Source organism: Choloepus didactylus, chromosome 11 (assembly GCF_015220235.1).
Source record: "Choloepus didactylus isolate mChoDid1 chromosome 11, mChoDid1.pri, whole genome shotgun sequence".
Taxonomy (NCBI): domain Eukaryota; kingdom Metazoa; phylum Chordata; class Mammalia; order Pilosa; family Megalonychidae; genus Choloepus; species Choloepus didactylus.
Genome location: NC_051317.1, coordinates 18,720,425 through 18,747,027, shown reverse-complemented (window position 1 = coordinate 18,747,027; position 26,603 = coordinate 18,720,425). Strand labels below are relative to the sequence as shown.

At 38.2% G+C, this 26,603-nt stretch overlaps 2 protein-coding genes across 6 annotated transcripts in view; one reads left to right on the top strand and one right to left on the bottom strand.

Annotated features, from left to right (window-relative positions):
- The window catches only part of CNOT8 (CCR4-NOT transcription complex subunit 8), a 91,289-nt gene that overhangs the window by 35,529 nt on the left and 29,157 nt on the right, over positions 1–26,603 (top strand). For 3 of the 5 annotated variants that reach the window (XM_037798744.1, XM_037798743.1, XM_037798745.1), the window contains 6 exons: positions 8,324–8,510; positions 9,516–9,709; positions 12,008–12,169; positions 12,775–12,919; positions 13,583–13,693; positions 16,156–17,675. In XM_037798744.1, the coding sequence (XP_037654672.1) occupies positions 8,394–8,510; positions 9,516–9,709; positions 12,008–12,169; positions 12,775–12,919; positions 13,583–13,693; positions 16,156–16,305 (879 nt within the window). In that variant the 5' untranslated portion in view covers positions 8,324–8,393 and the 3' untranslated portion in view covers positions 16,306–17,675. Of the gene's footprint in view, positions 1–8,323; positions 8,511–9,309; positions 9,436–9,515; positions 9,710–12,007; positions 12,170–12,774; positions 12,920–13,582; positions 13,694–16,155; positions 17,676–26,603 lie in introns of those variants that run through there. The other 2 variants (XM_037798747.1, XM_037798746.1) reach the window with 2 other exon arrangements.
- GEMIN5 (gem nuclear organelle associated protein 5) overlaps positions 18,612–26,603 on the bottom strand; it is a 41,210-nt gene continuing 33,218 nt past the window's right edge. The window contains 6 exon segments of the mRNA XM_037798742.1: positions 18,612–21,333; positions 21,902–21,998; positions 23,220–23,712; positions 24,672–24,741; positions 24,744–24,836; positions 26,303–26,557. Coding sequence (XP_037654670.1) covers positions 21,166–21,333; positions 21,902–21,998; positions 23,220–23,712; positions 24,672–24,741; positions 24,744–24,836; positions 26,303–26,557 — 1,176 coding nt within the window. The 3' untranslated portion in view covers positions 18,612–21,165.

Here is a 26,603-nt window from a genome sequence, read left to right as displayed (position 1 = left end):
TCCTACTATAACCCCAGAAAATTAACAGACCATAGTCATTCCTGAGCATTCCCATATCATTAAGATTACCTTCAATATCTTATCTGTTCTTATTAGATTATCATTCCCCCTTTACTGTCTCTAGGTCCCCTACATTCTACAATATAAGACACTTACATTATATTTTTCACAGAGTTCACATTAGTGGTAAGAGACAATATCTCTTGTGTCTGGCTTATTTCACTCAAAATTATGTCTTCAGGATTCATCCATGTTGTCATATGTTGCACGACCTGCGTGATAGTCCATCGTATGTATATGCCACATTTTGTTTATCCACTCATCTGTTGAAGGAAATTTGGATTGTTTCCATCTCTTGGCAATTGTGAATAATGCCACTGTCAACATCAGTGTTAAAATATCTGTTCATGTCACTGCTTTCAAATCTTCTGGGTATATATCTAGAAGTGAAATTCCTGGATCGTAGGGTAGCTTGATATGTAGTTTTCTAAGGAACCACCAGACTGTCCTCCAGAGTGGCTATACTGTTATACAGTCCCACCAGCAGTGAGTATGAGTTCCAATTTCTCCACATCCTCTCAAGCATTTGTAGTTTCCTGTTTGTTTAATAGCAGCCCTTCTAATTGGTGTGATCTCACTGTGGTCTTAATTTGCATCTCCCTAATAGCTAGTGAAGATGAACATTTCTTCATATGTTTTTTAGCCATTTGTATTTCCTCTTCAGAGAAATGTCTTCTCATATCTTTTGCTCATTTTATAACTGGGTTGTTTGTACTATTGTTATTGAGTTGTAGGATTTCTTTATATTTGCAAGATATCTGTCTTTTATCAGATATATGGTTCCAAAATATTTTTTTCCTATTGAGTCGGCTGTCTCTTCACCTTTTTGACAAATTCCTTTGAGGTACAGAAGCTTTTAATTTCGAGGAGTTCCCATTTATGTTTTTTCTTTTGTTGCTGTGCTTTGGGTGTAAGGTCTAAGAAGCGACATCCTAATACTAAATCTTGAAGATGTTTCCCTACATTATCTTCTAGGAGTTTTATGGTACTGTTTCTTATATTGAGGTCATTGATCCACTTTGAGTTAATTTTTGTGTAAGGTGTGAGGTAGGGGTCCTCTTTCCTTCTTTTTTTTTTTGAAGTTTAATTTTATTTTGAAATAAATTCAAAGTTACAGGAACAGTTGCAAAAACAATACAAACCCCATACACAGAACTCCAGCATACCCTGACCCCCCTCCCCTGATACCCCAATCCACCAACTTTAACATGCTGTCACACCAGTATTTCTTTCCCTCGCTCCCTCCCTATCTGTCATCCATCATCTATTGCTCTGTCTTCTGAATGTGTGAGAGCTAGCTGCACACATCCTTGAACATACACTATAATTCACATACACACTTCCCCTGAACAAGAACATTCTTTTATGCAATACCATTAAATGCAACTAAGAAGTACTAGAGATTCAACATTGATACAAAGCATACATTCTATATTTCCTTTTTTTTTTTCTTTTTCTCCTCTATGTCTCAACTGTGTCCCTTTGAGCCTGCTGTCCTCCATCCTCAGATCCCATCCAGGGTCATCCTTGGCATTCAGTTGTCATCTATTTAGACTGCCCCCCCCCTTTTTTTTCCCCTCAATTGTGGAAACATATATACAGCCTAAATCTTCCCATTCTGCCCCCTCCCTAGCCTTCCATTAGTGGGATTAATAACATTTAGAATGTTGTAATGCTATCTCTTTCCCACCATCCATTACTAGAAATTTCCCTTCACCTCAAACAGCAACCCTACACTCATTTCTTAACTCCCCATTGCCCCTTCCCCCATTTCTCTTAACCCATACTCTACTTTTCATCTCTATGGTCATATTCTCTGATAATTTCTTTGTGTTTACTGTGGGGCTTAAAATTAAACTCTTAAATCCATAACAATCTTGTTTTTCTTTGATGCCAACTTAACTTCAATAGGACACATAAACTATGCTCCTATACTCCTCCATTCCCCCACCTTTATGTAGTTCTTGTCAAAACTTACATATTTTACATTGAGTTCAAAACCACTGATTTGTCATTAGAGTTTGTGTATTTTATATCATGTATGAAGTAAATAGTGGAGTTACAATTCACAAATTATTGACTTCTATTTGTATTCTATTGTGGTCAGAGAATGTGCTTTGAGTATATCCAATTTTTTTTTTTTTTTTTAATTTATTGAGACTTGTTTTATGTCCCGGCATATTAGTCCATTCTGGAGAAAGATCCATGATCACTAGAGAAAAATGAGTGTCTTGGTAATTTGGGATGTAAGGTTCTATAGATGTCTGTTAAAATTCTCTATATCTCTTTCTGCTTCCTTTGTTTCTCTGTTGGTAGGGCTCCTTTAGTATCTGAAGTAGGGCAGGTCTTTTATTAGCAAAATCTCTCAGCATTTGTTTGTCTGTGAAAAATTTAAGCTCTCCCTCAAATTTGAAGGAGAGTTTTGCTGGATAAAGTATTCTTGGTTGGAAATTTTTCTCTCTCAGTGTTTTAAATATGTCATGCCACTGCCTTCTTGCCTCCATGGTGGCCGCTGAGTAGTCACAACTTAGTCTTATGTTTTTTCCTTTGTATGTGGTGAATTGCTTTTCTCTTGCTGCTTTCAGAAGTTGCTCCTTCTCTTCAGTATTCGAGAGTCTGATCAGAATATGTCTCGGAGTGGGTTTATTTGGATTTATTCTATTTGGAGTTTGCTGGGTGTTTATGCTTTGTGTATTTATATTGTGTAGAAGGTTGGGGAAGTTTTCCCCAACAATTTCTTTGAATACTCTTTCCAGACCTTTACCCTTCTCTTCCCCTTCTGGGACACCAGTGAGTCTTAAGTTTGGATGTTTTATTTTATCTATCATATCCCTGAGATCCATTTCGATTTTTTCAATTTTTTTCCCCATTCTTTCTTTTGTTCTTTCATTTTCTATTCTGTGGACTTCTAGGACACTGAGTCATTGTTCACCTTCCTCTAATCTTGTATTATGAGTATCCAGAGTCTTTTTAATTTGGCCAAGAATTTCTTTTATTTCCATAAGATCTTCTATTTTTCTGTTTACTCTTGTAATGTCTTCTTTATGCTCTTCTAGGGTCTTCTTTATGTCCCTTATATCCTGTTCCATGGTCTTCTTCATGTCTTTTATATCCTTTGCCGTGTTTTTGTTCCTCAGTTGTAGTTCTTTGATTAATTGTGCCAAGTACTGTGTCTCTTCTGATATTTTGATTTGGGTCTTTGGGATTGTGTTCTCCATATCATCTGGTTTTATCATAGGCATTAAGATTTTCTGTTGTTTTTGGCCTCTTGGCATTTGCTTTGCTTCATAGGGTTCTTTCAAGTTGTAAAAAAAAAAATACCAATCTTATTTTTCAGAAATACAAGTTGGTGGCATACACTTTCTCCAACTAACCAGCAGCTGGCGTCTGCAATTCACCTATACCCCTCAAGTCAGTTCTCCCCAACTCTGTCTCTGTGGTGTGTGGGGAAATGATTTTTGTGGGGTTCAGTTGGTGAACTCAGTTTGGGTTTGTTGTTGGAGCTGTCTGCCCTGAACGTGGGGTGTGTGTCTGGGTGGCTAGGGAGGCAGGGCAGCTTTCATATTCAAACCTCCCAGGTGTTCCCAGAGATTGAAGGCTGTTGCAAGAATCTAAGCTTTCATTTCAGTTTTGCCCCAGATTTTCTCTGTCGCTGACCCACAAACCACTGGCATTGACGTAGTGTCCCTGGGTTTTCCGAGTGGGCCCCTCTTCTCAGCTGTGATCTTCCAGGACCTCTGCTGAGGGAAGTCTGTGCTACATCACTAGTGTGCGTCGTCCCTCAAGGGAAGACCTGGGCCGCCCGGCCGTGCAGGGACGCTCTCTGCCTGATACAAAGATTAGCCTATAATTCTTGACTGGTGTAAGTTCTGAATGAAAGGTAGGTAGTAGAGCTGGGCCCAACCCCTTTCCTCTTAGAGAAAATAGATGCCTTAGGGGGAGGTCATTAGCATTTCAGTGGTCTCTCTCTGCCTGTGCTATACCCTTGTCTGGGTCACAGAACTGGGAACTGAAAATGGCTGAGGCTTTCTCCACTGAGTCGAAAAAGGATCAGAGCTAGTCTGAGGTGACCCTCCGGCTCTCCAAGGTCAGTCGTCACCCAAAGCCTCTGTCCACTTGTTGGGGATTCGTACTTCGTAGTCAGCAGTTCACACTCACTAATTAAAACCCCAGTTGGAGCTCAGCTGAGCTATATTTGCTTGCTGGGAGAAAGCTCCTCTCTGACGCCACGAGGCTTTGTAGCTCGGGCTGTGGGGGAGGGGTCTCCCGATTTGGATCTGCAGTTTTTATTACAGATTTTATGCTGTGATCTCGGGCATTCCTCCCAATTCAGGTTGGTGTATGATGAGTGGACGGTCATGTTTGTCCCCCTGCAGTTATTCCGGATTATTTACTAGTTGTTTCTGGTTTTTTTTTCAGTTGTTCCAAGGGGACTACTTAGCTTCCACTTCTCTCTATGCTGCCATCTTAGATCCTCCTCCTTTAATTTTGAAGGACCGCTTTGCTGAGTAAAGAATTATTTGCTAGTAATTTTTCTCTTTCAGAATCTTAAATATGTCATACCACTACCTTCTCATCTCCATCGTGCCTGCTGAGTAGTCAGTACTTATTCTTATGTGGTTTCCTTTGTATGTGGTGAATCATTTCTCTCTTGCCACTTTCAGGACTTTCTCCTTCTCTTCAGCATTTGGCAATCTGGTAAGAATATGTCTCGGAGTGGGTTTATTTGAATTTATTCTGTTTGGAGTTCATTGGGCATCTATGATTTGTGTATTTAAGTCGTTCAGAAGGGTTGAGAAGTTTTCCCCAACTGTATCTTCAAATACTCTTCCTAGCCCTTTACTCTTCCTCTTTTATTTCTGGGACACCAATGATTCTTATATTTGTGTGCTTCATGTTGTCCATCATTTCCCTGAGAACCATTTCAAATTTTTTTATTTTTTTCACCATTTTTTCTTTTGTGTGTTCACATTCAATTGGTTTGTCCTCTGTTTCACATATTCTTTCTTCTGCCTCTTCATATCTGCTGTTATGTGTCTTTAGAATGTTTTTAATTTTATCCACAGTATCTTTTATTCCCATAAGACCTGCTATTTTTAAATTTACTGTTTCAAATTCTTCGTTATGCTCTTCTAGAGTCTTCTTGATATCCTTTATGTCTTTAGCCAACTCACTGAAGTTGTTTTGGAGATTTGTATATACATCTTTGATTAAGTGCTCCAAGTTCTGTTTTTCCTCTGGCTTTTTAATTTGCTCATTTGGCTTTTCTGTATCTTCTTGTTTCTTAATGTGCTTTAGGATTTTCTGTTGGCTTTGGGGTATTTGCTCTTTTTGATAAGGTTATTTTTGAAGCGCTGAATTATTTCAACAATTTTATATATACATACGTATATATATGCATAATCTGTATGTGTGTATATGTGTGTGTATGTGTGTGTGTTTATTTTTTTTTTTCTCAGAGCCACAGCTTGCTGGAGTGCACTTTCCCTGTTTTCCCAGCAGATGGTGGTCTTGAGCCACCTGTCACCTTCAAGCCAGCTTTCCCCCAACTTCGCCTGTTCACTGGGTGGTGTCCAAACTGGGTGGGAATCCAGTTAGCACACCAATTCTGTGTGTGCACTGGGGACTACCTGCCCAGTGGGTGCGGAATGGATCCTGTGCGGTTAGGCAGGGATTCCTCTCAAGGGCACTCTCCAGCTCAAACATGCCCTGCTCTCTATCAGCCATGTGCCCAGGAGCCTCTGGGTTGTCGGAAGGGTCCTGGTGCTTCTGTGTGGGGCCCTCATCTATCCTTGCTTCTTGTCCATGCACACCACTGACTTCGGTGGCAGCAGAGCAAATGCGGACAACATTGGTCCGCTGCCTCCTGGGTTCCTTCACTGGAGCTCCCGGCCCTGTGGCTGTGGAGGATTATCTCCTGACCTAATTGCTGAGGTGGGTGCATGGGAATGGAGAGCTGCTGAGTCTACTGCTCACCATCTGTCTTCCCACTGCCAGCCCCCAGCATTGATCCTGGCTGAATAAATTCACCCTGTCCTTTCATATGTAGTTTCTTAGTTTTTCATCCAAGTACCCACCATGTATTATAGAAGTCTACCTATGGCTGCTTGCACCTTGAAACCACAGTCCTGGGCGTCCTCCGGCCCTTCTCTAGTTTCTTTTATGGAGGAGACATTTGCTCCATCTCACCTGTTCTGCCATCTTCCTGGAAGTCTCAAGATATATATTTTTACAAATAGTAAATTGTTTCACTAACATTCTCCCGTGGTGACCAGATTTATTTTCTTAGTTCATTATGAACTCATGGACTTAAGCCTATCTGAGGAATTTCAGTACATTATAGTAACTTATCTGTAATGATGTTCATATTATCATTGTTTTGGCCAGTGGAAACCTCTTCAGATTGATTCCTGAGTTCTTCTGACACAACCCTAGTAGTCTTATGAGAGCTTTTTTGCTGAAGAACCTGTGTAAAAGTTTAGTGTAAATATCTTCTAATTTTCCTCTGTTTAAACCTGCATTTTCCTACATGGAGGACCAAGGCATTTTTGCTTGGGTCCCTTTTGTTGCTTTTGCTTTTATGGAAACATCTGTGAAAAGCCCAAGAGTGATACCCACTTACTCCTAGAGTAGTTTATGATTATGTTTGAAATAAAACCAAAAAAGAAGTACATTGTTTCAGTTACAGAAATAAGGAAGTGAGATGGCACTGATTTAACATTAATGGGCATAGAAATAGTATTAAGCCCTTTTGCAGGGAAAAACCTTATGCACAATTTAGAATCTAAAGTTCTGAGCCCTGTCATTTCCTTATTTTTTGTCTTTTAGTGGAATTTATTCCATATTCAGTCTGTACATCTGCCCTTTTCTTGATGTTCTTTATTTGTTTATTGCAAGCTTTTAATTTGTGCTCATTGTATATTGAACAGTACTGGGACTTTTAATTATTAACAAAAACAAGAGAAGAAATGGATTCTTCCTTTAAGAAGTTTCTACCTGTATTGGTTGGGGAGATACCATACAATCTTCTTAGATTTAACAGCTATAATTTCAGAGAAACAGACACAGACGTGCTGGCTACCATGAATAAATGGAATCTTCAAAGGCTGCTGACAGACCAACAGATTGGTTTCTCAGAAGTTTCTCAAAGAAATGACACTTAAGAATGCCAATTTTGTTTTGTCACAGATTTTCATTGTTGCATCTGCCTATCTTGATAGTAGAAAGAGATTTTTTTTTGCCCGTCATTTGGAAATTACTCACATTTATTTTGCTGTTTCTGGGAAGTTTTCTGTAACTATATACACTGGAGCCCCCTATTAATTATGTTGAGGATCGCTCTGGGGTTGCCTTGTAGGTAAATGCCCTTATGATAAGCTCCTTTTGCTCTTTTAAAATTATTTCTCATGTTGAGTTTGCTATAATAATAGCAATACACTGAGGCCTTACTGTGTTGAATTTTTTCTTTCAGAATACTTTCCCCTTCTCAATTTCCTCTCAGAAAATATACCATTCATCATTCTCTTCCTAGTTGAATTATTTCTAACTACTGTCATCTCTATTATTGTTAAATTGCTGTTTAGTTTTTTTACATGTGTTTATAAGTGGACCTGTGGTTGCTAGAAGTTCAGATTAGCAAACAGGATTCCATTTAAGTACCTTACTTTATGATCTGTTTGTTCAAATCTGAAGAGGCATTATATTAAGTTAGTTAATTACCTGTAATTGTATTTGACTTTTGGATTGTGGGGAAAATTTCCTTTGTGTGTGTTTGGTGGTGGTGGAGGTTGGGGGTTGGGAATCCATGCCCATATTCATCATATGAGTATAAAGACTCTGAGAGTTTAAGTCCACATTCTTTCAGAATTTCGGACATTCAAAGTACATTTAAAATGGCTGTGACATGATTCCTTTACTAAGGTTTCAAGATTTGTTCTCTATGCAAAGTGATGTGAAAATCAGGTAAGGGCATATTTGTGGTCACAGGTGGACCATTTTAGTTTTTAGTTTAGGGTAGTGGTTTCATTTCTGTGCTAAAGGGCAGCTTCGGCAAATGTAGTTAATTTCAGTTTCTTCAGGTTAAAGAACAGTGTGTGTATTTGTGTCTTGACAAAAGCAAGTTTCCCCATATAAAATGAAGAGTAAATATAATGGTCTTAACGTTTCACTTAAACTGATGAAATGATTGTAAAATATTGTTTTAATGTCTTTGTTTTGTTGACGTATAAATTTATGTGACTTCAAAATATGTTTTTGAATCTAGATCAGATCAACCATTGTCTGGCTTGCCTTCTGAAGTAGTCAGCTGAGGTGATTTCTCAGGTTTCTTCAGGATGCCTGCAGCGCTTGTGGAGAACAGCCAGGTTATCTGTGAAGTCTGGGCCAGCAATCTAGAAGAAGAGATGAGGAAGATCCGAGAAATTGTGCTCAGTTATAGTTATATTGCTATGGTAAAGAGCTTTACTCTACTTGACTCACCTGGTATGGGCCTAGGGGATAAGTTTAAAGTGAGATTTTTCAAAAGAAATGATTATATTACCCTAAAACCATAGTAAATTAAACTTAAAGGAAGGTTGTGTTGTTCTTATGAAACATCAAGGTAGCTAATGTTTCTGAGAGGGAAATAATCTCACCAGTATCTTGGAATTTTTGTGATGTTACTCCTCTTTCAAAAGTTTTTAAAGCAGAAATTACATTAGCCCATATGGCACATCTGTCCCACAGATACCATGAATTTGTGCAGGATTAAAAAAATTTTTTAAATTAGTTGCCAGCATTTACAAATCAGAGACCTCACTTAAATTCCAGATTTCTGGCATCTCTGGAAAAACTGGAAGATTTGTCAGTACAAGGTCTGCCTTCCTGCCTGGCACCGAGTGGCTGGAGAGGGAGATGAGTATTATGGTAATACCAAGGGCCTCTGTTAGATCAGGCATCAGTTCTCTTGTTTGTTTCAGTCCCCATTTTTACTTACTTCCATCTTCATACCCACCCTGCTTTACTCCTTTACCCTAGCTGCCTGGAGTTTGTGACTCCTGCTTTAGACATTATAAAATTAAGTATTTAGCCTGGTGTTTAGAACTGTGATCTCATCCTAGTTGTTTTACTGGTCATTTTTTCTTAATGTGTTTGTTTTACTCTCCCATACTTACATTTTTTATTTACATATTGTTCTCAGCCTACAGTGTTCTTAATTGACTGTATTTCTACCTGTAGCTCTTCAACTATTTCTATTTACATCCTGCTTAGGATCTCCAAATTCTTCTGCAAAGCTTCATGATTATAGTGTTCCAGTAGATATCAATGAGATCAATATTTTAAGATAGATTTTGAGCTCAATCTTGGGGGCTTGTCACATAACTGTTATAAATAGAGGTAAAATTTTTGTTTATTAATTATCAATTCAGTATCTACTGTTTTGTGAAATTTTATGATGAGAGACTTTCCTTTTCCAGGACACAGAATTTCCAGGTGTTGTGGTGCGACCCATTGGTGAATTTCGTAGTTCCATAGATTACCAGTATCAGCTTCTGCGGTGCAATGTTGATCTTTTAAAAATTATCCAACTTGGCCTTACATTCACGAATGAGAAGGGAGAATATCCTTCTGGAATCAACACTTGGCAGTTCAACTTCAAATTCAATCTCACGTAAGTGTCTGAGACACTTCTCAATGTTATTCTTAGATATGCTACCTTTTTGCAGGCTGTGATTTCTAATTGATTTTATTAATTTGAAGTTCTGTTTTCATTTACCCCACAGAGGATGGAATAGGGAATCTCAGAAAGTAAAGTCCCCCTTAAACAACTCTTAGAACTTAACAATAAAAAGCCAAATAACCCAATTAAGAAAGGGCCAAAGATCTGAATAGACTAAATAGACATTTCTCCAGAGAAGATATATAAATGGTCAATAAGCACATGGAAAGATGCTCAACATTGTTAGCCATTGGGGAAATGCAAATCAAAACCACAGTGAGATACCATTTTACACCCAATAGGATGGCCATAATAATGCTAATTTTAAAAACCCTGAAAATAAGTGTTGGTGAGAATGTGGATAAATTGGAACTCTTAATGCTGGTAGGAATGTAAAATGGTGTAGCCACTTTGGAAAACGATGTGTCAGTTCCTCAAAAATGTTAAACAAGTTACTGTATGATCCAGCAATTTTACTCCTAGTTATAGACCCAAGAAAAATGAAAACATTTGTCCACACAAAAACTTGTACGCAGATATTCATAGCAACATTATTGACAATAGCCAAAAGGTGGAAAGAATTCAATATCCATGAACTGACGAATGGATAAATAAAACATGGCATATCCATACAATGTCATGTTACTTGGCAGTAAAAATGAATGAAGTACTGGTACATGCTTCAACATGGATGAACCTAAAAAATGTTATGCTAAGTAAAAGAAGCCAGTCACAAAAGACCTCAGATTGTATGATTCCATTTATATGAAGTGTCCAGAATAGTAGAAAGTAGGTTAGTAGGGGGAGAGGCATAGCAGGGTAATGGGAAGGTAACTGCTTAAGGGTATGAGATTTTTTTTTGAGGTGATGAAAATTTTCTAAAGTTGATTGTGGTGGTGGTTGTATATTTTGTGACTACACTGTAACTGGGTAAATTGGTATGTGAATTATATTTCAGTAAAGATGTTTTTTTAGTTATTGTTTTGTTTTGTTTTATTTTTTAAGTCCCAGTTAGGAGATTGGGATTTGAATTGAAGTTCTGCCATTTTCTAACTGGGTAGTTTTGGGTCAGTCATTTCACCTTTTGTAATTCAGTTTCTTTATCTGTGAAACAGGGTTATAATAGAACTAAGTTATGGAGTGGATGCTAATCAGGGGTAGTTGAATCTAAAGGTTATCTTACAGTGGGAAAGTTATGATGCAAATTTGGGGGAGACTGATTTTGCTGATTGCAGGAGGTATCCTTTGTATATTTCTTATTGGGCCTCAGTTCTTTGTTTAACTAGGCATTGGGAACATTTGCTAGCTCTGGAATGATTTTTTTATTGTAGTTTATAGCTTTTGGAGATTCCTTTGAGGTTCAAAGAATATTTTGGGGGAGGTGATCTGGATTTTTCCTTTAATTACATTTTAGTCAATTGCCAAAGCCTGTTGATTGTAACATATAGATAATATAATACTGGCAAGAAAGAAGTAAGGGTTTTTATTGAGGGGTTTGTGGATGGTACAAGTTTAAATAACGTTTACTTAAGATGAAATAGGAAACTATTTAGTGGGAAAAATTAAGATTGTGACTTTTTTTTGTCTTTCTGCTTGTCCTTCTTAAGTTTAGGTGAAAAACAAATGAAAAGAAAACAGTGAAATCCACTAGAAAAGGCATTATTTAGTCTAAATTTATTTCCCTACTTTTGTGTTATCTTGTATTTTAAATACTCCTGTGTTTAAATAGATTGACATATCTTTACAGTGGAATATTATGCCAGAGTTACAAAGGATGTGGTATATCTGTTAAGTGATTATCTGGAAACATGGGTCGATGATATACAGATGTAGGGAGGTAGGGTATGGGTGTGTGTATGCATAGATATAGAAAGTAGTCTGAAAGGATATATAAACTGAGTTGTGAACAGTTATTTCTATTGGGAGACATTATAAGAACGTTCATATTTTTCATTTTCTGCTTTTAAAAAAACATTTTTATATTGGTTGATTTTTTTTTTTTTAAATGAGTATCTTTAAAATTAGGAAATTTAGTCTCTGGGGAAAAAAATCCCATTTTCCTCTGTCACAGAGATAAGATTATCTGCTTTGCATACTTGCTAGAATGCTGAAGAGAGTGAATTGATCTATTCTTAAATAACATTTCAAGAAACTTGTTTTATAATTATAAGGTGATGGTAATTAATATTGTTGTCCACTACTTCTGTCTAAATTAGCTACCAGCTAATAAGTGAACCTCTTGTGTTTTAGAGAGGACATGTACTCCCAGGATTCCATAGATCTCCTTGCTAACTCAGGACTGCAGTTCCAGAAACATGAAGAGGAAGGGATTGACACACTGCACTTTGCAGAGCTACTTATGACATCAGGGGTGGTTCTCTGTGACAATGTCAAATGGCTTTCATTTCACAGGTCAGATCCAGAGAATGTGTAATTTCTCTCTTCCTTTGATCCTTGTTGGAGCAGAGAATTGATTAATATTTTTAAGTCTGGTCCTGTTGGCTCTCTTCTCTTAATCAGTAGCAGATATTAGGTTGAAATAGTAAATGTTGCTTATGTTTCAGTTTTTAAAAAAAACCCTTTGGCCTTCATACTGGGTTGTATGACACAGTATTGGGCTCTATCATATAGCCATCAGTAGGTATAATTCTAAGCAAAAAGATGGAGGGTGGGGACAGTGGCAGAACCTAGTCCTCTTTCTCTTGCCTTTTAAATGACTGCCCTGGCGTTTCACAGGTACTTGAAAGCTAGATTTTCTGTTACGAGATTGCTTTACCTTTATTGTGCTTTTGAATTTTTGGTTTAGAACTTACATTTATTAACATCTGAGTTCTCTATATAGCTTCTCATATTAATCTATTATTTAGTAGAAGCATCAGGTTACAGAAGGGTAAACTGTTGGAAAATATGACTGTGAAAGTTCATAACATGCAGTAGCTTTGAGAAATTAAATGGATGAGTAGTATGGCCTGATAACTGCTCTTTGTTAACCTCAGTGCTTAATTTTCTCCTTATAGTGGCTATGATTTTGGCTACATGGTAAAGTTACTTACGGATTCTCGTTTGCCCGAAGAGGAACATGAATTCTTTCATATTCTGAACCTTTTCTTCCCATCGATTTATGATGTGAAATACCTGATGAAGAGCTGCAAAAATCTTAAGGTACACAGTGTTTTTGCTAATACTAACAATGTAAAAAAAGAAAAAAGAACAAAACTCAAGCTTGTTATTTTCCATCATCATTATTTGTTCAGCATTTCTTTAGGTGCTGATACTGTGCTAGACAGGGTGCATAATACAGAGTTGATTGGCAGAGGGATTTGTGTGGCAACTATCTTTCACCTGGGCAAGAAGGGAGTCCTTCTGTTTCTCTCATCCTAAGGCAGGCATTCTTTATGTGAGGCCTTTGAATCTAGTGAAATAGTTGGCAACATTGTGTATGTGCATTTGTTGTGGATGGAGTCTGTAGTGTTTTAGATTCTCAGAGGGGTTACCACTATCTTAACTGTTGACACATAAGGTTTGCTGTCTAGAGTTGGACTGACATTTACTATTTCCTCAACTTTATTTTACTGAAGTTTGTACTTCAGAGGACAGAGGTCTGGCAAAATTAATGACATAGAAAAGAAAGGAGCAAAATGTGGAATATAACACACAATCATTTGAATGGAAGGAGAGCGTTAAGGGCTAGAAAGAGAGGTTACTGCTGGGGTTCTTCCCACTTCCTGCCACCAATAGAAGGGAACTGAAAAAGGAGCAGGTTGATTCCAGTAGAGGAGTGTGGTTCTGTGATACTATGTTTATTTCCCCTTTTCTTGTTTCCAGGGAGGTCTTCAGGAAGTTGCCGATCAGTTGGATTTGCAGAGAATTGGAAGGCAGCACCAGGCAGGCTCAGACTCACTGCTGACGGGAATGGCATTCTTTAGGATGAAAGAGGTAAGTGCTTTTGATTCTGAGTGCCCATCTGCAGTAACTTGCTGAAGGCTAAGTTACTAAGTTACTTTGTTGACTGATTGTTGAAAATTTATAGTTTCTGTTGGGAGTTGATGGCCACTTTCAGAGCGTGTTTTGTTGCTGTTGTTGTTATGGCGTTCATATCAAATATAGTTTGAGAGGCAGAAGCAGGATTTTGAAGTGGAGGCCACTCAGTATACCTAAGTTCAGAAATATTACAGGCATACCGCATTTTATTGCACTTTGTGTTAATGCGTTTCGCAGGTGTTGCATTTTTTACAAATTGAAGGTTTGTTATAATTCTGAGCAAGTCTGTTGGTGCCCGTTTTCCAACAGCATGTACTCACTTTGTGCCTTTGTGTCACATTTTGGTTAATTCTCACAATATTGCAAACTGTTTCATTATTGTTATTTCTGTTAGGTTGATCTGTGATCAGTGATCTTTGATGTTACTATTGTAATTGTTTTAGAGTGCCATGAACTGTGCTCATGTAAGACAGCAGACTTAATTGATAAATGTTGTATGTGTTCTGACTGCTCCACCAGCCAGCTGTTCCCTGTCTCTCTCCCTCTCCTCGGGCTCCCCTATTCCCGGAGACACAACAATACTGAAATTAGGCCAGTTAATAACCCTACAATGGCCTCTGAGTGTTCAAGTGAAGGGAGTCTTTGTAAGGCTCTAGCTACCATATGTATAGTGATTCCTCTGATGGATTTGGGAAAAGTAAATTGGAAACCTTTTGGAAAGGATTCACCATTCTGGATGCCATTAAGAACATTCATGATTCATGAGAGGTCAAAATATCTGCATTAACAGGAGTTTAGAAGAAATTGATTCCAACCCTCAGGGATGACTTTGAAGGGTTCAAGACTTATGTGGTGGAACTGTAGATGTGGTGGAACTAGCAAGAGAACTAGAATTTAGAAGTAGAGACTGAAGATATGACTGAATGGCTATAATCCCATGATAAAGTCTGAAAGGATGAGGAGTTGCTTCTTATGGATGAGCAATAAAAAATGGTTTCTTGAGATGGAAGCTACTCCTGGTGAAGCTGCTGTGAACATTGTTGAAGTGACAACAAAAGATTTAGAATATTAACTAGACTTAGTTGGTAAAGCAGCGGCAGGGTTTGAGAGGATTGTCTTTAATTTTGAAAGAAGTTCTGTGGGTAAAATGCTATCAAACAGCATCACATGCTACAGAGTCATTCGATGTGGCAGACTTCATTGTTACCTTGTTTTAAGAAATTGCCACAGTCCCCCACCCTTCAGCAAGCACCACCCTGATCAGTCAGCAGCCATCAACATCGAGACAAGACCCTCCACCAGCAAAAAGATGATGACTCGCTGAAGGATCAGATGATGGTTAGCATTTTTTTAAGCAATAAAGTATTTTTAAATTAAATATGTACATTGCATTGTTTTTTTAGATACAATGGTATTGCACTCTTAATAGACTACAGTATAGTGTAAACATAACTTTTATATGCACTGGGAAACCAAAAAATTCGTGTGACTCTCTTTATTGTGATATTTGCTTCATTGTGTTGGTCTGGAACAGAACCTGTAGTATCTCTGAGGTATGCTTGTATTTAGGATTCAGAAAAGCTCTAATCCTTTGAGTCAATTGCTTTCTTCTGATTTCTAGAATATGAACACATTTGTTAGACCACTCATGTATTTTATGTTAAATTCTATTATCAAATACTATATTGAGTTTACTACAATTCATTAGTAAAAAGAATCTGAATTTCCCTTATAGTTTCTTTACTTGCCCACACAATGTTTTAAAACGTGGTTGAAGAGGTAGAGGACATGAGAAGCTGCTTTATACAACTTCTGTCACTGCCATGTGCTGGGCAATGTTCTAAGTCAGTGGTTCTCAACTGGGGCAATTTTGCAGATGTTTTTGGTTGTCCTTCTTGGGGGGTGCTGTTGGCCATGCATCTTCCTATGGTAAGAATTACCTGACCTAATAGTTGTTGAGATTGAACACTCTGCTCTAAGTGCTTATTGTCCATTAGCTCTCTCCTTATAAAACCCTATTATAGTATTACCCCATTTTCTAGGTAGAGAACCATGGCTTAAGAGAATTGAAGTGATTTTCCGAAGGTCACATATTGAGTCAGTCTGAGTCTTAAGCATTGCACTGCCTGTTAAAGGGAAGGGAGGAGGAGAAGGGGGCACTCATATTAAACAGTAGCACACGGATCCTGGCAGTAAAAGGACTTGTGAAAAGTATGTCTTTTCAAAAAGGAGAGCCTACATTTAGAGAAAGGAACATGAAAAGACTACACAGGAAAGACTCGGAGACTTTCTTACCTTTCTTTCTAGTTTGCTAGGTTCTCATTGCTTCAGTAGAGCTGGGAGATGCTGATGTGGTAGTGCTGAAACTTTGAATCTTGGTATGATTCTCACCATGGGTTCTCTGTCCCATTCTGCAGTTGTTTTTTGAGGACAGTATTGATGATGCCAAATACTGTGGGCGGCTCTATGGGCTAGGCACGGGAGTGGCCCAGAAGCAGAATGAGGATGTGGACTCTGCCCAGGAGAAGATGAGCATCTTGGCGATCATCAACAACATGCAGCAGTGATGGCGGCGAAACCCTGCCGGGTGGGCCCTGACCCAGAGTGGTGCTTACTGTGCTGTCTGTGTGGACTTTTCTTCCCTGAGAGAAAATGCTTTTTGGAGCAAACTGTACCTACCATCTGCGTGGAGCGGAAAGACTTCTGTTTTACTGAAGACAAAGATGTCTTTATTTTAGATCCAGAAGAGGGGAGTTTGCTCTGAATTTGTAAACAAGTCTTCCCTGTACCTTATCCCCAAGCCTCTCCTCTCCAGTTGTGTCCTGCCACCAGCATCCATGACTCATTTGACACCTTTTTAAATATCCAGGACCAGTCAGAAACAAACTAGTAAAATGTATATAACTCTTACCTGTTGTCATTCTTTTTCTTTTAAAATTGTTGCTAATCTCTGAGAATGAAGACTTGCTATTATTCTCAGCTGAGCTGAGGGCGTCCAGGGAAAATGGAACAAAATGGTGTTCTTTGAAGTGGGTTATAGGTGTTGAGTCTTTTCCTTTCCTTCTTCCCCTCCCCTCTTTTTTTGACCTTTCTCAAGGACATTTGCTTTCCTCACACTTTGGTAGTCTTTATGTATTATTATATGGAAATGAATTACTCAGTGCTGAAATTTGAAGACCAGATAATGAAAACTTTTCTTAAAAGCAAACACTTCTACTGAATCCATCTACCCCATCATGAGAAACTCCAGAATGGGTATTAAGTTGACCACTTAAAGTCTGTGTTCCATTGTGCCCCTGAGATCTGCTGTCACATGTGCATTATCTGAAATCATTCTAAGTTTTCATATAATAAAGTATCCTGGATTTGAGCCTGAAGGAAATTAATAAGATCAGATTTTTGTATCATAAATTGGCTATATTTTCAGTAATGTGATTTGAGATGGTCATCTGTATTCTCTCACCTCTGTTCGTTTTCCCTGATTTTCTTCAGCAAACCTGAGGAGAAGTTGGGGAGATGGTTTAATGTGAGTACCAGAAATGTGTGTCTTTAAAAAATTGTAGTGATTACATGTAAACAGGGCAGTAAAGGAATTTGATTTTTGTCTATAGAGTTCTCTTGGAGTAATATCCCACATCTGGGGTAGGATTCTCAGGACTTTTTTTTTTTTAATTTAGTCATTTAAAAAATATACACTGTATATTTTTTAAATGACAGTATGGACAGTTTCTAAAAACCAAAAACCCCTTTGGAATGGTGGAAATGAAAACTGGTAACTCATTGAAGTGGGTGAATAGCCTTGCATTTTAAAAGTTTATGGAAAATTCAATCTGAAATGATTCAAAAATGTCAAGTATTATAAGCTGATATTTAAGATGCTTGTAAATATTATTTATGTTTTTAATTTTGTAAAATAAAGATTTTTTTTAACCACTGACTGGTATGGAGATTTGGTCTTTTGTAATTATGAATTGCTGGCTCTGGAACATGGTCATTTGACGTCAGTAACATGGAAGCATCTTATTCATCTTCAAACTCTTGCCTCAATTTTTCACAAGTTTGCATGCATACAGAATATCTCATTTTGTAGGAAGCTTTTAATGAGCAACTGTGTATGTAGATGAATTGCCTCTTCATTTCATACCCCTGCTGATTGTTAGGCCTTCCTTACTAGAAATCCAATTTAGTTCTATTTCCTGCGGTCACTCCGTCATATATGGTGAATTAGCTTGTTAATTAGTGGAATTCTTTTAGACAAATTGAACTTCTGATACTCTAGACTTGGCTCAGGACTGTTTCCAGCCCTTTCTATTGGCACCAAAAATGTGGGGTTGTAAGGCATCTGGTACAGGACCAGACTAGGGATTTTGACTGGGATGCTCACACATATATATATATATGGAGAGAGAGAGAGAGAGATTTCATCATGCAATTTGTGGTAAAAGCAGTGTGTGTCAGTGGTTTTCAACCACGGTGTTTGGCATGCTGGTGACTGCAAGCCTTATACAGATGTTCCATATTTGTATCAGATTAGGGAATTATCTTTGCCATTATAGGGGACAGTTACTGACCTCTCTGTCCGGAGAGATGTTGAGACAGTCTATTTGAACTGGCAAGAACTTCTCATATATATGTGTAGGCAGGGCTGTGTGAGTAGTTATACTCAGAAAGTGATGGTGCTGAAACGTAACCAAGAGATGAACACTAAGTGTATAATTGAATACCCCCACAGACACTGCCAGATGTTCTCAAGTTCTAGTGTTCTAGCCCAATAATGTTGAATGGCAATCACAAAACTAATTTTCAGCCAGTGCTGGTATGAATGAGTTCAGTTTAGAGCCCTTTAATTCCAAGTTATTAATGAAGAGTATTATTTCCTTCAGTTTCCTAGTTTATTAGTCAATAAAATTTCATTGAGCACCTAGTAGACACTGTAATAGATGCTAGGAAAGAATAAAATACATATTAGACATAATTTCTGCTCTCTTTGGGGCTTACAATTGCCCTGTGTTACCAGATAGTAAATAATCCACACAAATATGATCTGTGAAATCTTAGTAAAGAAAAATACAAGATACTGATGTCATTGAGGCTGAGGTTCAGAGTCTTTAGAGAAAGGACATTTAAGCTGAGATCTGAAAGACAGAAAATTTACAGTGAACCAGGCAGAGGAACAACATGGATAAAGACCCTGGAGTGACAAGGTAACTTGGATTCTAGCAGCTAAGACACCAGTGTGGCTGGAATCTAGAAGCAACAATGAGTGTCCTGAGAAGAAGCCAAGAGGTAAAGCCTGGATCAGGCAGTGTCTTTTAAGTCACATTCAAGATTTTTGTCTTTTTTCCTAAGAGAGTGGGAAACTACTGAAAGGCTTAAGCAGGGAATTGACAAGATCTGATTTCCATTTTAGAGCAGTGACTGCCATATGGAGAATTAGTGATAGACAAGATGGCAGATTCAGAGAGACATATTATAACGTGATTGCTGTCATCTGGCTAATTGAGATGGTAGATGGTCGTGTGGACTACTGTTGGAGGTAGGGGAGAGATATTAGAAATAAAATTGGATGGGATAAAAGGACCAAAAATGATTCCTGAATTGCTTGATATATTTCATCCATTTGGAAGCTTGATTCTTTCAGTGCTTTGGCTCTTTGTAGTTCTGATAATCAGGGAGAAAATAAATTACAATAGCTTGAATATATTACTTGGTATTGGAAAGAGAAGAGTTTAAGAGGAAATTGAGTTTTGTCATTTCGATTATGCTACTGGGTAGTTATATTGCTTAGCTGTCAAGTAATAATTCTTGTTCTTACCAACACAGTAACTGAAGTGTGTAAGATTCCTCTAGCCACAGGTAATGGATTTGGTAGAGTATAAAGGAGTTAAGAGCATTTAGAGTTTCTAGTTTAATACTGTTCTGCTCAAGTGAAAGGGAATAAACTGTTTTTCTATGTTTGAACATTACATTGTTCATTTTAGCCAAGATTGTAGAACCGGTATTCAGTTCTCCACCTAGCCATCCCTACTTCTATCTTAGCAACAAGAGTTTCCAGCCCCCTGGTATCAGTGCATCCTCTTGTTATTTATAGTTCACTCAAGTGTATAAAGAATGAGGGTCTCAATTTTACAATATTTCCATTTTAGAGTATAGTATTTTTAAACTCCAACTAGCTAGAATAAAAAAATCAGGTCTCTGAAATCTGCCTAGAGAGTTCCCATTAATGAATTTCATTCCTGTTGTCCACAACAACCCAACCCCAACTCTAGTAACAAAATGAAAATTAAACTGGACACTCATGCAGAAAAGCCTTCACAATGAATCCCAGAAGAAAATACTTCATCTACTGGGAAGGAGTGTTCCTTACCAACCCCACCTCAGAATGTCTGATTTTTAAGTCACAGCAACTGGGATATTATAGAAACATCTGTGCCTGACATTGTTCAAGTATTTACATAACCAAAGAGAACAGACCTCAAGAGAATGCTTATTAGGGAGAAAAATAAGGACAAGGATTTATAAAATAGTATGTAGGTTTCCATTATGCTAAAGCTGGCATTCAGTGATCCAAGTCATTTATGCAAAACTAGGAATGTGCTTTTTTCTTCAGAATAGCTGTGGCTTAAATCTAATTCTCGAAGGATTCTATGATCCAAAAAAGATTACTAACCACTGATACACAATTTCTTCCTGAGCTATTTGATCAACAGTCATTTCTTACAAAACTGAAGGGAGAAAACATGTTTGAGTTACTCATTTGTTCTTCTAAAGCTTTAGTGATTTATCCAAATAAGCAATTATATTAAAAAACAAAACAAAACAAAAAACCGCGAAAACCAAAAAAACAAATTTTCAACCTAAAATTCACATAGAGAGTAAATAGTTCACATGATGGGTAAGGCCTATTTCATATTCAAACTTCAATCTTTGAAAAAGTGGAGGGGGAGAGCCTGGCTTAATTAAAACACAATTTAAAAAACTGTATCAATAGTCATAAGATGCAACCATTCTAACAAGAATGACATGTATATGATAAGGTGAAGTTTTTATAAAGGTAGCTTGTGTTTGAGAACATAACTCTTTGGGTGATTAAAAAATGTTTCTCCTCTTTGGGTGAAACCCACATAAGGCTAATTTAGAGATAACCAGCAATTACTCTGCAGTCTTCTGAGTAACTACTGCTGGCTTTTCATTATCTGTCCTCCAGCAGGAAACCATAACTAAATCCAAAGGTTCGAACTCTAAAACTAGTCAGATTCCATTGTGTCTAAGGGTAGAGCTGATTTAAACTTGAAATCCATTTGTACTGTTTTGGATCACTGCAAAAGCATCGCGGGATCAGCGTGAATGTCTGCTGAGGTATAAATGCAGAGGTGAAAGGTGTCGAACGTTTTGAATTTAGCCGTTGTTGAGAGGTCCTTGAAAGTTCATATGGAGAAAGTCTGGCAGTGTCTTTTGTAAACTTGAGTGCTGCCATATTTCTGAAGGAGCTGTTGGGCCTGTTGCCGCATTTCCCGGGTCACCCAGCCAGGACACTGGGACCCAATGTGAAGCAGGACGAGGCAGCACTCCAGCACATCTGGGAAGGGCCAGTTCTGAAAGATGACATGCAAATGAATTAACAAAGCATTTGCACAAGAGTCACAAACATCTGTACAGAAAGCAGCAGTAACACAGACTTCATCAACCCTCTCTTCTCAGGCACAGTTGAGACATTTCTCTCATAAGACTCTTCATCCATTAGTTACTCTAAGGAGAGATGATACTCAAAACTGGGATGGACACTGAGATGTCCTTCTCAAATGATACAATCCTTTCAAAAGCCCTACTTAAATACACTGAAAAAATGATGTTTCTATTACTATTAGGACTATATCCAAAATACCCATCTGTAAGCTATTAAATACATGCTACCAATTTTAATTTTTCTTCTTACCTCCCACCTGCAAAATTTGGTTTCTCTGAAGACTGAGGTATGGAATTAACTTGTGTGGTCAATAATTCTACTCTCACAAAACATTTTTGCTAACCAAAGGGAACAGATCTTAAGTTTTTAAGCACATATAGATGTGTAGAGATTTCAGAAACTAAACACAGAAATGGTGAACTTGACTGATAAAACAAAAAGTAATGTTTTACCAAATGAACTGCTATACATCTTACCTTAATACTCTCAGGAAACTTAGCCATTTTCTCATTTGCTTCTGTAAGCCTTTTGGTTAATTCAGGCAGAGAAACTGGTTCATTTTTTTCTTCTTTACTAGTAATAAAATGACAGTACAAGTCATGTCTTGCCCCTGATAACTTTTTGGTCTATTCTTCTATAAATAAAATTCTCTTATCACCTGGCTCTTTGTCTCTCATCTTTAAATATAGAAGTCAAGAGAAGGCAATTTATTGTGATGTGATATAAAGCAAAAGTTGGAAAAAACAACATTATTCCCTAATTCCTAGTTCTCAGACACACAGTCCCAGTGACAATTTAGGATTTGCAGGGAATTAGAGCTGGATTTCTCTGGGGAAAGGGTTAGACAGAGCTGGAGCTCTTAAACTGGGATCCATGTGGATGTATAGATGAACATTTTTCTGGGTAGAGTATGTTAAACTTCTGAAAGAGGTCCTGTGATCCACAGGCTAAGAGCCACTTTTTAGATGTTTTTCTTGTTATAAAAACCAAACCTAAAGCTGCCTGGAGTGTGACAGCTTACTAGCGAAACGACTCATTCTCTGATTCATGATTTCAATGGAAGTGTTTTCAGAGGATTAAAAACAGGCTTTAAAGCTTCTTAGTCTTAATTTTTAAGTTAGTAATAGTTGTAAGTTTATTGATTGTACTACTTACAATGTTCTAGGGCATGTGCTGGGGGACATATTGCAGGTAAAAGGCATTCAGCATAGTAACCAATCAATAATTAAGAACTGAAAAACCCCATGGCAGAGCACCCTGTGATAATGCAAATTCAGCTCTACAGGGATTGGTAATCAGCTCCTGTCCTCCATCTGGCCTCTATTTTCAAATATGTGTGATTAGGAAGTGATGGCATTCTGGTCATTTGGGATTTTCTTAGTTCAGTGTGCCGTTTTGTACACCATCCTTCTTGTGTGTTTTGTTTTTGTGACAGTACAGAGCTGAAAAACAATGTTCTTTATTAATGATGCGATAATGCAACCCCAAATTTTACCTGAGTGATTTTTTTGGAACCCACTTATTGCACAATAGCAGGATTTTACTGTATTATTGTTATTAGTAATATATGTAATTTTGTTTAATTTTACAAACAACCAAGTAAAGTGTTTGTTGGTAAGAAACTTTTTGCCTTAGGTCACCCAGCCAAGCCAGGATTAGAATCCACATCTGACTCCAAAGCCTGTGCCTTACTTAGTAATGACCTGATCTATACCAAGTGTTTATTTTTATTTAACTAAATGAGAATCCAGCACCGTATTTTAAATCCCATCATGTACTTGACTCAATACTTACCACTGGCTCTGAGGGTTAGAGGGGGACCTTTCTGCTTCCTGCTCAGGTTCATTCCTTTCAGGATCATTCACTGAGGATTTACAGAACTGACTCTTCTGGTGCTGGCGAATCATTTCTGCCAAGGTGTCCTGGACTTCAGCAATGGTTCTCTGTGAGTTCTGGAGACTGGCATGCTTTTCTGAAAAGAGCTCATTACAAGCATTCAGCATTTGTTCACTTTCTTCTGTGAGTCTCAAGTCTGCAGGCTCACTTGGCTCTGGCTGAGAAGAAGCTTCAGGGTCAGATTCTTCAGGACTGGCATTGTCCAAATACTGTCTTTCCTCAACAGAGTTCTTCCTTCTGTGACCAACCCTTACCCAGACACTGGATTCGGGGCAAGGCCTGGAGAGAGACCACCAAAATTCATACAGACGCCCGTAAATAAAAAAGGCCTCCAAACTTTTGAAAGCTGGTGTGTCGGGGGATCCCAGTTTGGCTCTTAGGTGGTCACAGCCTAGGGGAAGAAAGAAATGATTTTGGGTTGTACATTCACCTGCCAGAAATCTGGCTTCCTACCATCTATGAGGCAGATTCCAAGAAAGGACAGCAGCATGATCCATGGGACTACAAGCTTTCTACCAAAAGCCTACTGGAGCTAAACATTTCCTGGCCTGGGACAATATGCTTGTTGCTACAGGCCAGGAGTCACTGAAAGCAGGATAGAAAAAGCACTCCCAGTTGTCCCTGTCCCACTGGACTGAAGGCTCTAGGGTCACAATGACTAAGGTAAGAATCTCTAAAAATCATAATAATCTAGTTAACCAGCTAATTATGCAGCCCAAGGAATGTCTATGTTTTTGCTATGTGTCTCCATTTCTTACTACCTTGTGACTACATTAGTTTTTCTCCTTCTTTCTTAAAAGTGACTGTGTGGACTCCCTTTATCTGGTGTATGGACAGATGAGTGGAAAAAAGGGGGACAAAAAGTAAATGAATAATGGAGGGGGGTAGCATGAGAAGTTTCAGGTAATCTATTTTAATTCCTTGGGGTAATGAAAATGTTCAAAAAATTGTGGTGATGAATGTACAACTATATGATGATACAGTGAACAAGGGATTGCACACTTCGGATGACTTTATGGTATGTGAATATATCTCAATAAAACTGCATAAAAAACCAAAGTAACAAAAAAATAAAAAAAATAAAAATAAGTCCCTTATTAAAAAAAAAATTGTGTGGAAAGTGTAGGAGGCAATAAGGAGGGTACAGCCAGGAAAGGAAAATGGCTCAGTTGTTCTGGCTACCTCTAGGAGCGCAGATAAGAGGATTCAACCTGTTCACTAAAATGACGTAACTGGCCAGTCTCTTCCTCCCAATAAACTATGTACTCCCTGTGCCACCCACCACGTGGTGGCTATAGGTTATAGTATTTGCCAGGGGGCAGGCCCCATGCAGAGGCGGTAGTGAGTTACCCTTAGGAAGAAAGGCTGAGCAGACTTCCTGCATGATGGTGAAGTTGCCGGCGTCATAGCTCCGGAACCACCCGCCCGAAGTAGTGCTTTCACGGCCTCATCCCAGGCAGCCACCTCTTGGCTCAGCACTGCCAAGGTCAAGTCATGGCAGATGTGAAGCAGGAGCTGAAGGGAGGAGGAGGAGCCAGAATCTTAATTAAACAACCCCCCCCCCCCCACACACACACCAGGTACTGAGGACAACACCAGAAATGTTCCTATCAACTGCACTTGGAAACAAGCACATACAAGTCACATTTAAGAAAGATCCTACTATCTCCACTACCTATTTATACTCCCCTATCAGAAACTTCCATATCTAGTTGCACAGCAACTTATACAATTTGATGTTAAGGTCTGTTCATTTTAAGAAAATGCCTTGACACTTGCATTTAAGTAAATAAAAAAGTTAGTTTCTGGAACTAAAAGCTGTAATGTTTTGAAAAGTTGAGATGCAATTAACATAAAATAAAGCTTATAAATGTGCAATTTGATGGGTTTTGATAAACATAGTTCTGAAACTCCCACCATAATCAAGACATAAAATATTTTCATTAACTCAAAATATTCCCATGGGCCCCTAAAAAGTCAATCCCATCCCCTTGCCCCCTGGCAACCACTTATGTGCTTTTTGCTACTATAATTTTGCCTTTTCTAGAAAACATATAAATGGAATCAGTTATGTAGTCTTTTGTGTCTTGGTTCTTTCACTCACCATACTGCTTTTTGAGATTCACTGATGTTATTTGTGCACCACTAGTTTGCTCCTTCTTATTTCTGACTAGTATAGTATTCTATTGTAAGAATGTGCCATGACCTGTGTATTCATTCAACAGTTGATGGACATTTGGGTTGTTTCAAGTTTTTGGCTATATTGTGAATAAAGCTGCTGTGAACATGTGTACAGGTCTTTATGTGGACACATGATTTCATTTCTCTTAGTGAAATTTCTAGAGATGATATGCTAGGTCAGGTGGCATGTGTATGTTTAACTTAATAAGAAAATGCCAGACTGTTTTCCAAAGTGCTATAGCATTTTAGGAAGTCTTGTCCCCTTTCCTAAAAAGAAAGTAAAAATAGTGAAGGGTGTTTATAGGATGGATTTAGCAGTTAAAAATCAATCAACTTGGTCTCTTTGTATTGACATGGATAGGTTTTACAGTGGCCAGTGAAATTGGCAAGTCGCAAAATACTGCATATGGTATGATATAGGGATTGCTTTTGGTGAGCTAGGAAAGGGCAACGGACTGAGGAGGGAAACAAGAGGGATGGATTTCAACTCTATCTGTCGAGGTGTATTTCATTTATCAAAAACCAAACCAAAACCCAAACAAAAAATTATGTGAAGCAAAATGACAATGTCAACCTTTGTTCAGTTTGGGTGATGGGTTCTTATTTTAGTATTCTCTGTGATCTACTTCAATGCTAAAGGGCTTTAATTAGTCTGAGGGCTCCTTCTAGGAAGCCTGGACCTGCCTTAGACCTTCTAAAATGCAACTGGTATTCTATTTGTGTCCTTATTATATTAGACACGGATTAAGGAAGTCTTGCTAGTGAGTGATTAATATCGAATGCTGGTACAGATGGAGTACCTGTTTGGAGGGAGTGTTATTTGTAGCAGAAGGGTACTCGATGCTTTGTAGCTTCTGAAGTGCTGTCTGGAACTGCAGTGGGCTTTCAAGGCCAAAGACGCTCTTCCACACTGCCGTCACCCTCTCCACGAAGGGCCCTTCAGTGCCTGTGGTCCAATCATGGTAAGAAGGGGAAGAGCTTTTGCACTCTGAAAATTGCCTTTCCTCCAGATGCTTGGAAAGTAGCTCAAGGAGGCAAAACACCAGTCTTTGACCCTGGAACCCAACAAAGAAGAGAATGGGTTACACAAGGGAGTGTTTT